The sequence below is a fragment of the Martes martes genome (genome assembly GCF_963455335.1).
Source record: "Martes martes genome assembly, chromosome: 17".
NCBI lineage: Eukaryota > Metazoa > Chordata > Mammalia > Carnivora > Mustelidae > Martes > Martes martes.
The window spans coordinates 35,349,642-35,367,600 of NC_137905.1; the positions used below are offsets into that span (position 1 = coordinate 35,349,642).

The following is a 17,959-nucleotide window of genomic DNA, read 5'->3' on the forward strand; positions in this document are numbered from 1 at the left end:
GAGCAGAGAGCCCAATGCGGGGCTCGATCCCAGGACCCCGGGATCATGACCTGAGCCGAAGGCAGAGGATTTAACCCACTGAGCCACCCAGGCGCCCCTGATACAGTATTTTTAAGTTGAGAGTATGTTATAAGACTCAGGTTTGGTATATTTGGTGGGTAAAATTCTTTATTCATTCTTTGGTGAAAAAATACGTACTGAGTGCCTAATATATGCCAGGACTGTCTAGAATCTTATGATATAGAAGTAAACGAAAGAGACCTAAATCTTAGCCCTCATAGAGATTACATTCTAGTAGGGGGAAAGAGGCAATAAACATAATAAGTACATTATGTAATACTATTTAGTTATCAGGAAGTGATAAGAACTGTGGGGCAGGGGAGGATAAAGCCAGGTAAAAAGGATAGTCATCAATTTTCTGTAGAGTGTTCAAAGCAGGCCTCTCTGAGAAAGTACTATTTGAACAAAGATTTGAAGGCGGTAAGAGAGTTGGACATATAGTTATCTTTTGAAAAATATTCTTGGCAAAGGAGAAAACCATTGTCAAGGCTGAAAGGTATAAGCATCCATGCAGTTGTCAAGGAACAGTGAAGAACCCATATCTTAGAGCAGAAGGAAGAGAGATTAAGGAGTAAAAGATGAAACTGAGAGCAGATTAGAGGTGACCAGGGAATCGGCAGTTATTTCTTAATGGGTATGGTATATTTATGGGGTGATGAAGTGTTTGGAAACTAGAGAATGCTGGTGGTTGCACAACATTCTGAATACACTAAAGGCCACCTAATTTTTATACTTTAAATAATGGGTAATTGTACATTATGTGAATTTCACCCCTAAAAAACAATAAAGAAATGGAATGTAATAGGTGCTTTCATTGAAAAGTAGAAGAAATGTATAGTACACCTCTTTTTTAAAACTCAAGTTTTGTTTTCTATATCATTCTGCAAGTGTCTTAGCATAATTTGTTGAAGAGACTATTCTCTTTTGTTTTCTCTTTATATATTCAATTAATTACCATATAATGTATTATTGGTTTCAGAGGTAGAGGTCAGTGATTCATCAGTCTTATATAATACTCAGTGCTCATTACATCACTGCCCTCCTTCAATTAATGCCCATCATCCAGTTATCCTTTCTCCCAACCCTCCTCAAACTGCAACCCTGTTTGTTTACTGTGATTAAGAGTCTCTTACGGTTTGGAAGAGACTATTCTTTTATCCAATAAATGTCCTACTTTATGACCCAGTATTCCATATGTAGGAATGCAAAAAACTAATCCTGATGCAGACAAATACTGATGTGCAGGGATGTTCACTAAAACGTTATTTATAATGGTGAAAGATTAATCACTTCTTGGCCTTTTGGCTAAAACCAAGTTTAGTATCTGCTCTTATCAGTTTGATAATAGTTTGATAATAGTGATATCAGTTTGATAATAGTGAAAAATAAGTAGAAATCCATCATCTCCATCATCTCCAACAATAGATTTTTTCAATGATGATATAAGAGGATTAATGTAGGCAAGAAAATTGTTTTTGATAATGTCTAGATTTTAGAAAAATAATTTTTAAAGGCATATATAATAATAAGTGTCTTTTAACTTTTAGTTTGGTTTTCTCAGTGGGATTTCGGTGTTGGAATAATCTTTCTCTCTGCTTACCCATTTTTATTTATTTTTTTTAAGATTTTTTAAAATTTATTTATTTGACAGACGGAGATCACAAGTAGGCAGAGAAGCAGGCAGAGAGGAGGAAGCAGGCTCCCTGCTGAGCAGAGAGCCCGATGCGATGCAGGACTTGATCCCAGGACCCTGGGATCATGACCTGAGCTGAAGGCAGAGGCTTTAATCCACTGAGCCACCCAGGTGTCCCTGCTTACTCATTTTTAAAGAATTTTAATAATACTCATAAAATAATACTGAGTGAAAAGCAATGAAACTAAACTAAACTATGCTAATGTGTTTGTGCATGCACATGCCTAGGGGAAAAAAATTACATGAGTAAAAGATTGCTAAAATGGGGCACCTGGGTGGCTCAGTCCTTCAGCTGCCTTCGGCTCAGGTCATGATCCCAGGGTCCTGGGATTGAGTCCCACATCGGGCTCCTGCTCCGCGGGGAGCCTGCTTCTCCCGCTCCCACTCCCCCTGCTTGTGTTCCCTCTCTCACTGTCTCTCTCTCTCTGTCAAATAAATAAATAAAATCTTGGGAAAAAAAAGTATGCTAAAATATAATAATTATCTTCATTATTCTTTTAATAGTTTTTCAGTTTTCTTATTAAATATACTTTATAGTTTCAAATTTATGTTCTATGGTCTTCTTAATAGAGTATTAATAATAAATGTTCTTGGGGGAGGAGTCAAGATGGCGGAGAAGTAGCAGGCTGAGACGACATCGGGTAGCAGGAGATCAGCTAGATAGCTTATCTAACCATTGTGAACACCTACAAATCCAACGGGAAATCGAAGAGAAGAAGAGCAACAATTCCAGAAACAGAAAATCGATCACTTTCTGAAAGGTAGGGCCTGCGGAGAAGTGAATCCAAAGCGACGGGAAGATAGACCCTGGGGGGAGGGGCCAGCACCCGGCAAGCTGCGGAGCGACGGAGCACAAAATCGGGACTTTTAAAAGTCGGCTCCACTGGGAGACATCGCTCCAGAGGCTAAACTGGGGGGAAGCCTAGGCGGAATCAGCATAACCCCAGGTCCCGCGGGGTCACAGAAGGACTGGGGGTGTCTGAGTGCCGCAGAGCTCGCAGGTATTAGAGCGGGGAAGCCGGCTACAGCGACAAAGCCGAGGAGTGAGCTCTAAGCCTGGGGTTACCTTGTGCCAGTCGCAGGCTGGGTGGGCTCGGAGCGCGGCCGGAGGCCACGGAGATGAAAGCGACCCGGCGTTTTTCTCCAGCTCCAGCAATTGACTGCTTTCCTCAAGGCGCGACCGCAGGCCAGGGAGGCGGGGCGGTGGGCGCTTTGCTCTGAGAGCGCACTGAAGAGCGGGACCCCAAGCTCTCGGCTCCACCGGGCCGGAGACTGGGAGGCCGCCATCTTCATTCCCGTCCTCCGGAACTCTAGGGAAAGCGCTCAGGGAACAAAAGCTCCTGAAAGCAAACCCGAGTGGATTACTTAGCGCGGCCCCTGGCAAGGGCGATGCAATTCCGCCTGCGGCAAAGACACTTGAGAATCACTACAACAGGCCCCTCCCCCAGAAGATCAACAAGAAACCCATCCAAAACCAACTTCGCTCACCAAGAACAGCGGAATTCCACAGCAGGAGAAAGCAAATCTTATCTGGACAAAATGACAAGGCGGAAAAACTCACCTCAAAAAAAAGAACAAGAGGCCGTACCGAAGGCTGGAGTCCTAATCAATACGGACATAGGTAACATGACAGATCTAGAGTTCAGAATGACAATTCTCAAGGTTCTAGCCGGGCTCGAAAAAGGCATAGAAGATATTAGAGAAACCCTCTCCGGAGAGATAAAAGCCCTTTCTGGAGAAATAAAAGAACTAAAAACTAACCAAGTTGAAATCAAAAAAGCTATTCATGAGGTGCAATCAAAAATGGAAGCTCTCACTGCTAGGATAAATGAGGCAGAAGAAAGAATTAGTGACATAGAAGACCAAATGACAGAGAATAAAGAAGCTGAGCAAAAGAGAGACAAACAAATACTGGACCACGAGGAGAGAATTCAAGAGATAAGCGACACCATAAGATGACACAACATTAGAATAATTGGGATTCCAGAAGAAGAAGAAAGAGAGAGGGGAGCAGAAGGTATATTGGAGACAATTGTTGGAGAGAATTTCCCTAATATGGCAAAGGGAACAAACATCAAAATCCAGGAAATGCTAAGAACGCCCCTCAAAATCAATAAAAATAGGTCCACACCTCGTCACCTGATAGTAAAATTTACAAGTCTTAGCGAAAAAGAGAAAATCCTGAAAGCAGCCCGGGAAAAGAAGTCTGTAACATACAAGGGTAAAAACATTAGATTGGCAGCAGACCTATCCACAGAGACCTGGCAGGCCAGAAAGAACTGGCATGATATATTCAGAGCACTAAACGAGAAAAACATGCAGCCAAGAATACTATATCCGGCTAGGCTATCATTGAAAATAGAAGGAGAGATAAAGAGCTTCCAGGACAAACAAAAGCTGAAAGAATTTGCAAACACCAAACCAGCTCTACAGGAAATATTGAAAGGGGTCCTCTAAGCAAAGAGAGACCCTAAAAGTAGTAGATCAGAAAGAAACAGAGACAATATACAGTAACAGTCACCTTACAGGCAATACAATGGCACTAAATTCATATCTCTCAATAGTTACCCTGAATGTTAATGGGCTAAATGCCCCAATCAAAAGACACAGGGTATCAGAATGGATAAAAAAACAAAACCCAGCAATATGCTGCCTACAAGAAACTCATTTTAGACCCGAAGACACCTCCAGATTTAAAGTGAGGGGGTGGAAAACAATGTACCATGCTAATGGACATCAGAAGAAAGCTGGGGTGGCAATCCTTATATCAGATCAATTAGATTTTAAGCCAAAGACTATAATAAGAGATGAGGAAGGACACTATATCATACTCAAAGGGTCTGTCCAACAAGAAGATCTAACAATCTTAAATATCTATGCCCCTAACATGGAAGCAGCCAACTATATAAACCAATTAATAACAAAATCAAAGAAATACATCGACAGTCATACAATAATAGCAGGGGACTTTAACACTCCCCTCACTGAAATGGACAGATCATCTAAGCAAAAGATCAACAAGGAAATAAAGGCCTTAAATGACACACTGGACCAGATGGACATCACAGATATATTCAGAACATTCCATCTCAAAGCAACAGAATAGACATTCTTCTCTAGAGCACATGGAACATTCTCCAGAATAGACCACATCCTGGGTCATAAATCAGGTCTCAATCGGTACCAAAAGATCGAGATCATTCCCTGCATATTTTCAGACCACAATGCTCTGAAGCTCGAACTCAATCACAAGAGGAAATTTGGAAAGAACGCAAATACATGGAGACTAAACAGCATCCTTCTAAAAAATGAATGGGTCAACCAGGAAATTAAAGAAGAATTGAAAAAAATCATGGAAACAAATGGTAATGAAAACACAACGGTTCAAAATCTGTGGGACACAACAAATGCAGTCCTGAGAGGAAAATATATAGCGGTGCAAGCCTTTCTCAAGAAACAAGAAAGGTCTCAAATACACAACCTAACCCTAGACCTAAAGGAGCTGGAGAGAGAACAACAAAGAAAGCCTAAACCCAGCAGGAGAAGAGAAATCATAAAGATCAGAGCAGAAATCAATGAAATAGAAACTTAAAAAACAATAGAACAAGTCAACAAAACTAGGAGCTGGTTCTTTGAAAGAATTAATAAGATTGATAAGCCCCTGGCCAGACTTATCAAAAAGAAAAGAGAAAGGACGCAAATAAATAAAATCATGAATGAAAGAGGAGAGATCACAACCAACACCAAAGAAATACAAACAATTATAAGAACATACTACAAGCAACTCTACGCCAACAAATTTGACAATCTGGAAGAAATGGATACATTTCTAGAGATGTATAAACTACCACAACTCAACCAGAAAGAAATAGATAACCTGAACAGACCCATAACCAGTAAGGAGATTGAAACAGTCATCAAAAATCTCCAAACAAACAAAAGTCCAGGACCAGACGGCTTCCCAGGGGAATTCTACCAAACATTTAAAGAAGAATTAATTCCTATTCTCCTGAAACTGTTCCAAAAAATAGAAATGGAAGGAAAACTTCCAAACTCATTCTGTGAGGCCAGCATCACCTTGATCCCAAAACCAGACAAGGATCCCACCAAAAAAGAGAATTACAGACCAATATCCTTGATGAACACAGATGCGAAAATTCTCACCAAAATACTGGCCAATAGGATCCAACAGTATATTAAAAGGATTATTCACCACGACCAAGTGGGATTTATTCCAGGGCTGCAAGGTTGGTTCAACATCCGCAAATCCATCAATGTGATACAATACATTAATAAAAGAAAGAGTAAGAACCATATGATACTCTCAATAGATGCTGAAAAAGCATTTGACAAAGTGCAGCATCCCTTCCTGATTAAAACTCTTCAAAGTGTAGGGATAGAAGGCACATACCTCAATATTATCAAAGCCATCTATGAAAAACCCACCGCAAATATCATTCTCAATGGAGAAAAACCGAAAGCTTTTCCGCTAAGGTCAGGAACACGGCAGGGATGTCCGTTATCACCACTGCTGTTCAATATAGTACTAGAAGTCCTAGCCTCAGCAATCAGACAACAAAAAGAAATTAAAGGCATCCAAATCGGCAAAGAAGAAGTCAAACTATCACTCTTTGCAGATGATATGATACTATATGTGGAAAACCCAAAAGGCTCCACTCCAAAACTGCTAGAACTTATACAGGAATTCAGTAAAGTGTCAGGATATAAAGTCAATGCACAGAAATCAGTCGCATTTCTTTACACTAACAACAAGACAGAAGAAAGAGAAATTGAGGAGTCAGTCCCATTTACAATCGTACCCAAAACCATAAGATACCTAGGAATAAATCTAACCAAAGAGGCAAAGAATCTATACTCAGAAAACTATAAAGTACTCATGAAAGAAATTGAGGAAGACACAAAGAAATGGAAAAATATTCCATGCTCATGGATTGGAAGAACAAATATTGTGAAAATGTCTATTCTACCTAAAGCAATCTACACATTTAATGCAATCCCTATCAAAATCCCATCCATTTTTTTTTAAAGAAATAGAACAAATAATCCTAAAATTTATATGGAACCAGAAAAGACCTCGAATAGCCAAAGGAATATTGAAAAAGAAAGCCAAAGTCGGTGGCATCACAATTCCAGACTTCAAGCTCTATTAAAAAGCTGTCATCATCAAGACAGTATGGTACTGGCACAAAAACAGACATATAGATCAATGGAACAGAATAGAGAGCCCAGAAATAGACCCTCAACTCTATGGTCAACTAATCTTCGACAAAGCAGGAAAGAATAGCCAATGGAAAAAAGACAGCCTCTTCAACAAATGGTGCTGGGAAAATTGGACAGCCACATGCAGAAAAATGAAATTGGACTATTTCCTTACACCACACACGAAAATAGACTCAAAATGGATGAAGGACCTCAATGTGCGAAAGGAATCTATCAAAATCCTTGAGGACAATGCAGGCAGCAACCTCTTTGACCTCAACTGCAGCAACTTCTTCCTAGGAACATCGCCAAAGGCAACAGAAGCAAGGGCAAAAATGAACTATTGGGATTTCATCAAGATCAAAAGCTTTTGCACAGCAAAGGAAACAGTTAACAAAACCAAAAGACAACTGACAGAATGGGAGAAGATATTTGCAAACGACATATCAGATAAAGGCCTAGTATCCAAAATCTATAAAGAGCTTATCAAACTCAATACCCAAAGAACAAATAATCCAGTCAAGAAATGGGCAGAGGACATGAACAGACATTTCTGCAAAGAAGACATCCAGATGGCCAACAGACACATGAAAAAATGCTCCACATCACTCGGCATCAGGGAAATACAAATCAAAACCACAATGAGATACCACCTCACACCAGTCAGAATGGCTAAAATTAACAAGTCAATAAATGACAGATGCTGGCGAGGATGCGGAGAGAGGGGAACCCTCCTACACTGCTGGTGGGAATGTAAGCTGGTGCAACCACTCTGGAAAACAGTGTGGAGGTTCCTCAAAAAACTGAAAATAGAGCTACCCTACGACCCAGCAATTGCACTCCTGGGTATATATCCTAAAGATACAAACGTGGTGCTCCGAAGGGGCACGTGCACCCTAATGTTTATAGCAGCAATGTCCACAATAGCCAAACTGTGGAAAGAGCCTAGATGTCCATCAACAGATGAATGGATAAAGAAGATGTGGTATATATACACAATGGAATACTATGCAGCCATCAAAAGACATGAAATCTTGCCATTTGCGATGTCGTGGATGGAACTAGAGAGGGTATCATGCTTAGCGAAATAAGTCAATCGGAGAAAGACAACTATCATATGATCTCTTTGATATGAGGAAGTGGAGATGCAAGGCGGGGGGGGTTGGGGGGAGTTAGGAAAAGAAAAAATGAAAAGATGGGATTGGGAGGGAGACAAACCATAAAAGACTCAATCTCAAGAAACAGACTGAGGGTTGCGGCGGGGCGGGGAGGGAGAGGGTGGTGGGGAAATGGACATTGGGGAGGGTATGGGCTATGATGAGTGCTGTGAAATGTGTAAACCTGACGATTCACAGACCTGTACCCCTGGGGATAAAAATACATTATATGTTTATTAAAATATAAATATATATATATATATAAAAAATAAATAAATAAATGTTCTTATTTTGGTTCTCTACAGTCAGGTAATTATAGGAAAATAATTTATATGTCTAGTTTTGTCTCTTAAGCCAGCCTTTGCTGATAGTGTAATGAAATCAGTATATATTTGATTTTTACTTCGACTAATAATAAATTTTATGACAACATATAGCTAATATGTATTATTTATTGTGCAGGACAAGATACTTGAGTTTAATCATTATCATTCAATTCTACTAATTTGCAATTTATTGATTTACAATTTTATATACATTATTTAACTTTTTTTAAATGCCTTTCCCTAAGTTCAATGTTTCTTTCCATTATACATATCCATTTTTTTTTATACATATCCATTTTTAACATAAGAACTAAAGTAAAAAAATCATGCATACTTTCAAATGATTTCATATTTCTGGGTAATGTGTAGTGATGTTAGCAGAGTCCCACTGAATATTAAAATATTTAGGTATTAATTAGTCTTATCCTTTAAATGTTCAGTTTAATTATGTAGGAAATATCTAGCAAATATATACGCACATAGAGAGAGACTGACTTTTGGAATGCCAGTGTGAGGAATACATGACCCTGTTCTCCCCAAAAAGGAAAAAAGGTACTGACCACACAACTAATATCAACCATTTCAGAACTCTAGAAACTAACCAAAGCCACAGAATGGAGCATGTTGTCTATCCAAGAGTAACTACTAATCCTCAATGAGACTACAGGGTCTGTCACACTTTAATTTGGGCTATTCCCACCCAAGCTCCCTTCTCTACTGAGTGGTATGGCAATGCAGCAGCCATGAAAAGCCAGTAGCTCACAGTCAGTAAACAGGACTAACTGAATTAAAATTTCCATCCCCAAAACACAGTCAATATTTTATCTAAACTAGCAACTCCCTGGAAAATCCCCATTCTTAGTATGTTGGGGCTATTTTATTTGACTCAGAGTTCAGCCCAGCAGTAAAACATAAAATTAAAAAAAAAAAAAAAACTATCCCCCAGGGCATTACAAAAAACAACAATCATCTGCTGGCAAAATCTAAGCCACCTAAGCCTAAGATTTCAGGTGTAGTGAAACAAGAGCCTGACCAACTGTAAAAGAAAGTCCTCAGTGACTAGGTAACCAGAGGCAACTTTCCAAAACTCCAGTATATTCATGGAGATCTAGAAGGCTGTCAACATGTCCAGAAAGGAAACTACTTCATTCAGATATTTAGCTTGCATATACTACCTTGAGGCCCTGCTCAAGCAAGAAATGAAAGCTAAAGCTATTCTATAAACTCCTTGAAGTTTGAGGGCATGCTTCCACATACAAATCCTCCAGACAAAATGTAGAAGACATACAGACAACAGTTCTAAGGAAATCTTGTGTACCAGCCATTGGTTATACTGATGCAAGTATGCCCCCTAGAAGTCAGGGTGAAGACAAAAATTTTAAAAATAAGAAAAGAAAAGAACTTAGCGGCAGGGAATGCAAAACCTATAGAATTCATCCAGGAAAGTCACTAAACAAATGAACAACAACAAAGAAAACCAACAAATCCTTAAAGGGAGATGGCTGATACTATAGTTGTTATAAGAAGTCCACTTTCAACACAAATTATAAGATATGCAAAGAAATAGAAAAGTATGCCACAAACACATTAAAAAAAAAGAATAATGAAAACAAACAACAGGGGCGCCTGGGTGGCTCAGTGGGTTAAAGCCTCTGCCATCGGCTCAGGTCATGATCTCAGGGTCCTGGGATCAAGCCCCGCATCGGGCTCTCTGCTCAGCAGGAAGCCTGCTTCCTCCTCTCTGCCTGCCTCTCTGCCTACTTGTGATCTCTGTCGAATAAATAAATAAATAAAAATCTTTTAAAAAAAAAACAAACAAACAGAAAATGTGCCCAAAGATATTGGACTTTGTTGACAAAAACTGTAAATCAGCTATTATAAATGTGTTCAAAGAACTAAAAGAAACCAAGATTGAAGAATTAGGGGCAAGTATGATAACTATGTCTCACTAAATAGAAAATGGAAATATGGAGATAAAGATCATTTTCAAAAATCAAATAGAAGGGGCACCTGGGTGGCTCAGTGGGTTAAGCCTCTGCCTTCGGCTCGGGTCATGACCTCAGGGTCCTGGGATTGAGCCCCGCATCAGGCTCTCTGCTCAGCAGGGAGCCTGCTTCCCCCTCTCTCTCTGCCTGCCTACTTGTGATCTCTCTCTCTCTCTCTGTCAAATAAATAAAATATTTTTAAAAATCAAATGGAAATTCTGGAGGTGGAAACATAGTAACTGAAGTGAAAAATCAGTAGAAGGCTTAATAACAGAATTGAGTTGACAAAAGAATAAGCACACTTGAATACAGACCAAACCTGAATACAAATCTCAGCATAAAGAGTATACAGCCTGGGTTTCAGGAAAAAACTTCAGAGGGGTGCCTGGGTGGCTCAGTTGATTGAGTGTCTGACTCTTGGTGTCAGCTCAGGTCATGATCCCAGGGTTGTAAGATTGAGCCCTGCATTGGGCTCTGTACCCAGCAGGGAGTGTTCTTGAGATTCTCTTTTTCCCTCTCTCTCTGCCCTACCCTCCCCCCTCTCTGTATCTCTCAAATAATAAATAAATCTTTTCTTTTCTTTCAGTGATCAGAATTCTTTTTTCTATTTATTTATTTATTTTTATTAACATATAAAGTGTTATTAGCCCCATAAATAAATCTTAAAAAAAAAAAAAAAACTCAGAGACCTGTAGACCCTCCATCAAGCATACCAACATAGGTATAGGGGATTCTTAGAAGGAAAAGAGAAAAGGAGGCAAAATAAATATGTGAAGCAATAATGAAAATATATGAAGCAATATTGACTGAAGCCACCCAAATTTGATGAAAAACATTTGTCTGCTCATCTAAGAAGCACAGCCAATTCCAGGGAGAATAATTTAAAGAGATCCACACATAGTCAAACTGTTAAAAAAAAAAAAAAAAAAACACAAAGAGACTATTGATAGCAGCAAGAGAGATGCTACTTTCCACATCCGACAGTGCCTCAATAAGTTTAATAGCTGACTTCTCACCTAAAAGCCAGAGGGGGGTGACATATTCAAAGTGCTAAAAGATGAGGCAGAATCTGTCAATCAGGAATTCTATATGTGGTAAACCTATCCTTCAAAAATGAAGAAATTTAGACATTCCTAAATAAACAATAGGGTTGGTCTCTAGTAGACCAACCCTAGAAGAAATGCTGAATTGCAAGGACAACTGGACAGTAATTCAAATCCACACAATTAAGTAAAAAACACTAGCAAGATTATAGATAAACATAAAATATGGTAATGCTTCATTTCCTATATGATTTCAAAGACAACTGTATAAAGTGATCATTATGATCCTGTGTTGATGGGTAGACAATGTATAAAAATATAATTTGTGTAGTTAGAGCACAAAGGAAGGGGGACACCAATAGCTATATAGGAGCAAAGTTGTTAGTTGCACTAGGAATTAAGTTTTTTATTTTAGTTAATATGCTAACTATAATCCCCATGGCAACCACGAAGATAATAATTCAAAATATAGAAAAAAAATAACTGGGGAATTAAAATGGTACACTAGAAAACATTTAACAAAGCAGCAATAGAGGAATAGAATTAAAAAGACCTAAGACCTGTACAAAATCAGTAGTAAATGGGAGACATAACTCCTATCTTATCAGTAATTACATTAAATGTAATTGGAACAGACACTCCTATCAAAAGGCAGAGATCAGTAGAATGGGTAATTGTATATGAAACAATTATGTGCCATCTACAAGAGACACTTTAAGTACAAAAATACAGAAAAGTTGAGAGGCACCTCAACTGACCTTTTACTAGACTAAAAGACTCAAGTTACTAAAATCCAAAGTGAGAGAGGATACTACTTACCACCCTTCACAGAAATAAAAAGGTAGCTGCACATATATACAGCCAATAGCAACTCAACGTCATTAGTCATTAGGGAAATGCAAAAAAAGCCACAATGTGGTATCACTTCACAACCACTGGAATGGCTATGATCAAAAAGACAGATAAAGTGTTAGCAAGGATGTGGAAAACTTGGAACTTTCGTACAATTGGTGGGAATATAGAATGGTGCAAATATTTTGGAAAACATAAGTTGACACAGACACTAGTATGTGAATGTGCACAGCAGCATTATTCATAAAAAGATCACACATGTATGATTATCCATATGGATCTCCAGAAGAGGCAAATCTATAGAGAAAGTAGATTAGTGGTTACCCATAGCTGAAAGAGTAAGGGTTAGAAATAGGGTTAACTGCTAATGGGAATGGGGTTTCTTTGTTGGGTGATGAAAATATTCAAAATTTGTGGTTATGGCTCAACAACTTTTTTAATATACTCAAAACCACCACTTATACGTTTTAAATGGGTGATGTTTATGGTGTGTGAATTATATCTCAAAAAGCTGCTCTCTTTGAAAAGTGAACCATTAATGGTAATGAACCAGACATTCCATTTCACATTTTTATCCTTAAAGAATTTATCCTTAAAGAATTAAGTTTTGGCACCTAAATTGTTAACATTTTATCATTTAACATTTGATGAGAGCAATGTTTACAAAGATCCCTTTTTTTTTTTTTTTTTAATAAATTTAGCTGGACAACTCAGCCAATCTGCACATTTAGCCCTCCAACTACCATACAATGTACTTGGTTTAGGTCGAAGTGCAAATTTTCTTGATCATCTGTATGTTGGCATTCCCCGTCCATCTGGAGAGAAGGTGAGTAAAAATTTATTGTGTTTACAATTAATCTGTCTTAATAAATACTATTCAAATATCTAAATTCAACTATTTGAATTCAGTTGAATTTGAATCCAAATAATTAAATCTTTTTTAATATCTTCAAGGAGAATATAGAAAAAGAGAAATAGGTAGTGACCTATCTAAGCTTATCTTACATAGAACACAGCATATTTAAAGATAGTTTTCCACCACCTTTCATAAACTTCATGACCTCCTGTCCCTCTTTCCTGCTTTTTCTCTTCAACTTCACTATCTAACATAAAATACATTTTATTGTATTTCTTGTCATACCTCACCTCCACTTGAATTTTAGCTTCAAGTAGCACTTGTACATTAGCACTATGAACAGTGCCTGCTACACTTTCAATAAATATTACTAAATTAATGAATCTATGAGACAAACATAATCCTTCCCTGAAAAGATCAAAAAAATTTGCCAGCAGGGCCCAGGAGCCCTGTTTGGGGCTTAATATATATATAAATTTAGCTTAATCCATACCTAGGATTTCAATTAATTAAGGAACACTTAAGCTTTTTTCTTATCTATTTAGAATAATAATTGTTTTTAGATGTTTTTAGATGTTAATTGTTCTTAAATTCTTTTCCCAGTCTATACGAAAACAAGAGTGGACTGCAATCATTCCAAATTCCCAGCTAATTGTCATTCCATATCCTCACAATGTTCCTCGAAGGTAATGTCCTTGCTTGAACTGATCTTGGTAAAAATACTGTCAACTGAGAATCATTGGTACAGTTACATGTTTTTAAAACTCTCTCTGCTCCTGCTGTGTTCCCATGAGTCCCATCACTTTAAATGACTAAACATTCCTACACAAAAGGTCCCTGACTTTTTTAAACCTTACTAGAAAAACAGCAAGTTAACTAATTAGGGATTTATACATATTCTGCTTCAATGAACTGATCTTTAGTTTACTAGCTATAAATTCTAAAATTCCAGAATGCTGAATTTTTTAATAAGCATTGATCTTTTAAATAAATGCTTGGAAAGTGTATATGTCCCACAGTGGTTAGGCATAAGTTTTAGAGTCAAACAGACCTTGGCTAGAAACTAAGATCTACTGCTGAGGTTCAGTCTCTGCACCTAAAGTGGGAGATAGGTAGGTAGGTACCTTAAAAGGATGTAGATGAAATACACTTAAGACAGTGCCCAGCACTGAGTAAGTTTTCACTGAAAAGTGAAAACTGGTTTTTTTCCTTATTAGCAGAATATATTCCTTTTATAGGAATAGCGTTTAAATCTAACTCCTTATCTTTGTTGTTTTCTTTAATTACTAGAGTGATTCCACTATTTTTAAAAAGTAGGTGATAAAGGTATTGACTAACACTCAAATTTCACTGGGAAGACTGTAAGTTGTTCTTAAGGCTAGTCTGATATCAATATGAAAAAATAGCCAAAGAGAAAGGGTGTGATGTATCTATGAATATGTAACCAGTGAGGTCCTGCTTTGTTACATTTCTTCTCAAAATGGAGGCTGTATTGTTACTTATTAAATTTTTAGATGGACGGGGCACCTGGGTGGCTCAGTGGGTTAAGCCTCTGCCTTCGGCTCAGGTCATGATCCCAGAGTCCTGGGATCGAGCCCCACATAGGGGTCTCTGCTCCGCAGGGAGCCTGCTTCCCCCTCCTCCTCCCTCTCTGCCTACTCGTGATCTCTCTCTGTCAAATAAATAAATAAAATTTAAAAAAATAAAATAAAATAAATTTTTAGATGGAATTGAATACAGTGATTTGCTAGAACCAGTTCATGCCACCTCATGAGCTGATTGTATACATCTAAAATTGTATACACTAAAATCAGCTATGATGGGAGTATTTACAACATGAAAATTGGCAACTGCCAATCAGGTCTTTTTCCCCACCCCAGAGAGCCAGTCTACCAGCATACCACAGGATGTCTCTTATGGTGGATTTAAGGGCTTTAGAACCAAACTACTTAAGAAAACAATTTATTACAACATTTGCTTGAAATAAGATAACATCAGTAGAGGGGCACCTGGGTGGCTCAGTCAGTCAATGAAGCACATGACTCTTGATTTTGGGGTTGTGGGTTCCGGTCCCATGTGGGGTATAGAGATTATTTAAAAATAAAATCTTTTTTAAAAAAAGACAATATCACTAGAAACAATAATAGTCTGAGTTCAGATATTTTTTAATGAATCTGTATTATGTGTTTGTTATTTTTCTATACATGAAATTTATAACAAAACTAGAAAATCTATATCATGAGTAGGAAAATGTATAAATTATGGTACTTCTGGATGTTGTAATATCATGACATAGAACAATATCTTAAAAGAGTGATAAACGAAAGACAATAAAAGGAAAATGCATTTTAGAGTATGTATAGTAAGAAACCATTTGTGATTTGAAAAAGATATATGTGCATATATATCTATATATGTATTAAACATCTCTGGGTGGATATGTAAGAAATTGATGATAATGACTGCTTCTGAGAAGAAATTAAGGACTGGCCTTTCATCCAATTTTTTTCTTACCAAGATTCCTATTTTCATGGTTTTTTAAAGTCTATTTAAGAAGAACTACCAAAAAATCTCATAAAAGAACTTTTTTTTTTATTAAGTATGAGGTGAGGTACTGAGAATAGTTAACCTCAACTAACAGTATTTGTTTTCCTAGTTTTCTTACTTTTGAATTTCTAGAAAATTCTATTATAGTTTTCTTTTATAATCTCAACATTTTTCATGTTTCTCTTGCTCTTTCTGAAGAAATGTTCTTTTCAAATTTATGTACATAATAAAAACTGAATTGATTTTAGTTTTAGGTATATTTTGAGATTTATTGACTAGAGGCTAACTTACGGATCAATAAATTTTAATTATCCCAAAATAAGTCAATCGCTACTTCCTATTCATCAGAATGATCTTACTTTTATTAAACTTTTAAAATGAAAATAGGCTGAATAGATTAAAAAACAACACCCATCTATATTCTGCCTACAAGAGACTCACCTCTTGTGATGTAAAGACAGAGACTGAAAGTGAAGAGAAGGGGAAAATGTTTCATGCAAATGGAAACCAAAAGAAGCTGGGTAATTGTACTTACACCAGACTAAAATAGAATTTAAAACAAAGACTATGATAAAAAACAAAGAAGGGCATTACATAATAATACAGGAATCAATCCAACAAGAGGATATAACAATTGTAAATATTTATGCACCCAACACAGGAACACCTTAATATATAAAGCAACCATTAACAGACCTAAAGGGAGAAATTGACAGTAATGCAATAATAGTAGGTGACCTTAAAATGAAAATATATCTATTACGTATTTTCAGAGAGAACAGAATTCTTTGTATATAACCACCTACAGTGTTGATGATATTAGACCCCAATTTTAAGCTTTTCAAGGTATCCAAGTGCTGTATTATATGGACTGTTTTAAAAGAAAGAGCTAGTTCTATTTATACTGAAGTCTGTCTATTGCCATTAACACTGAGGTACTAAAAGGGATTTATTTTTTTTAAGATTTTAATTTATTTGACAGACAGAGATCACAAGTAGGCAGAGAGGCGGGGGGGGGGGCGTGGGAGGTGGGGGACAGGCTCCCTGCTGAGCAGAGAGCCCGATGTGGGGCTTGATCCCAGGATCCTGAGATCAGGATCTGAGCCAAAGGCAGAGGCTTAACCCACTGAGCCACCCAGGTGCCCCTAAAAGTGATTTTGTAAGAAGTCTCAACATCATTGTAGTAATGTAAACCTTCCAACATGACACAGAAATGATACAAGTGTTTTTACACAAGCCATCTCACTACACCCACTGAGATATATGGCTTTTAGTTGGCCATAGTACCTGTGTAAACAGGGGTCAAAAAATAAGGTGATAGGAGATCTTATCAAAATCATGTAACTGTGTAGCCTTAGAGTCAAGGTTTCAAATTCAGCAAGTAAATGAAGATGTAAAAACAATGTCTAAGATTGTCCTAAGTGTCCTTAATAAGTTTACTTAATAATAATTCTCATGGGATCAAAGAAAAATAATGAAGCATCTCATCAAAAATTCTATCCAGTTCTCTGAGTAAAATCTGAACTCTACAGGATCATCAATATTCTTAGCCCTATCTAAATTTAATTGCTGTTGTTTATTTATAGTGAATGGATAGATGGGTAAATGAATTAATGGATGAATCAACTGATTCATTAATTAATAGCTATTTGCTTTTCAGTCTCAGTAGAATTTTATTATTTTTCAGTTAAAATGTGTAATTTTAATGATTCTTTTTTTATCTACAGCTGGAGTGCCAAACTGTATCTTACACCAAGTAACATTGTTCTACTTACTGCTATAGCTCTCATCGGTGTCTGTGTTTTCATCTTGGCAATAATTGGCATTTTACATTGGCAGGAAAAGGTTTGTTCGTTTAAATGAAACATTAACTTTTGTTAATTTGTATTAGTAATATATTGCTCTTTAAAAACACTATATTTTAAACTTTCTTCAAATGACTAAGATTTTGTGATTTTTCACATTCTATCCATAATGTCCTCTTATTGATTATAATTTCTTTCATCTCTTGAAGTTATTAGTGTCTCTCAGCAATTCATACAAATCACAAGAAATTTTAAAACTTCAATGCTGTATAATAGTAATAAAATGATCACCCAGAAATTACCGGGTATATTGAAAAACTTAGAAATAATTTAATGAAGGCCTGAAAAATGATAATTTTTTTAACAAGTCTGTGTTTATTATCTACTGATAAAGCCATGAACACGTTTTTCCAGG

The 17,959-nt window shown here is 37.1% G+C and overlaps 1 protein-coding gene across 1 annotated transcript in view; it reads left to right on the forward strand.

The window, feature by feature from the left end:
* The window catches only part of ITFG1 (integrin alpha FG-GAP repeat containing 1), a 316,107-nt gene that overhangs the window by 289,570 nt on the left and 8,578 nt on the right, over window positions 1–17,959 (forward strand). Inside the window, exons 15-17 of the mRNA XM_080828159.1 lie at window positions 13,038–13,162; window positions 13,796–13,878; window positions 17,467–17,584. Of these exons, the coding sequence (XP_080684285.1) occupies window positions 13,038–13,162; window positions 13,796–13,878; window positions 17,467–17,584 (326 nt within the window). The remainder of the gene's footprint in view (window positions 1–13,037; window positions 13,163–13,795; window positions 13,879–17,466; window positions 17,585–17,959) is intronic.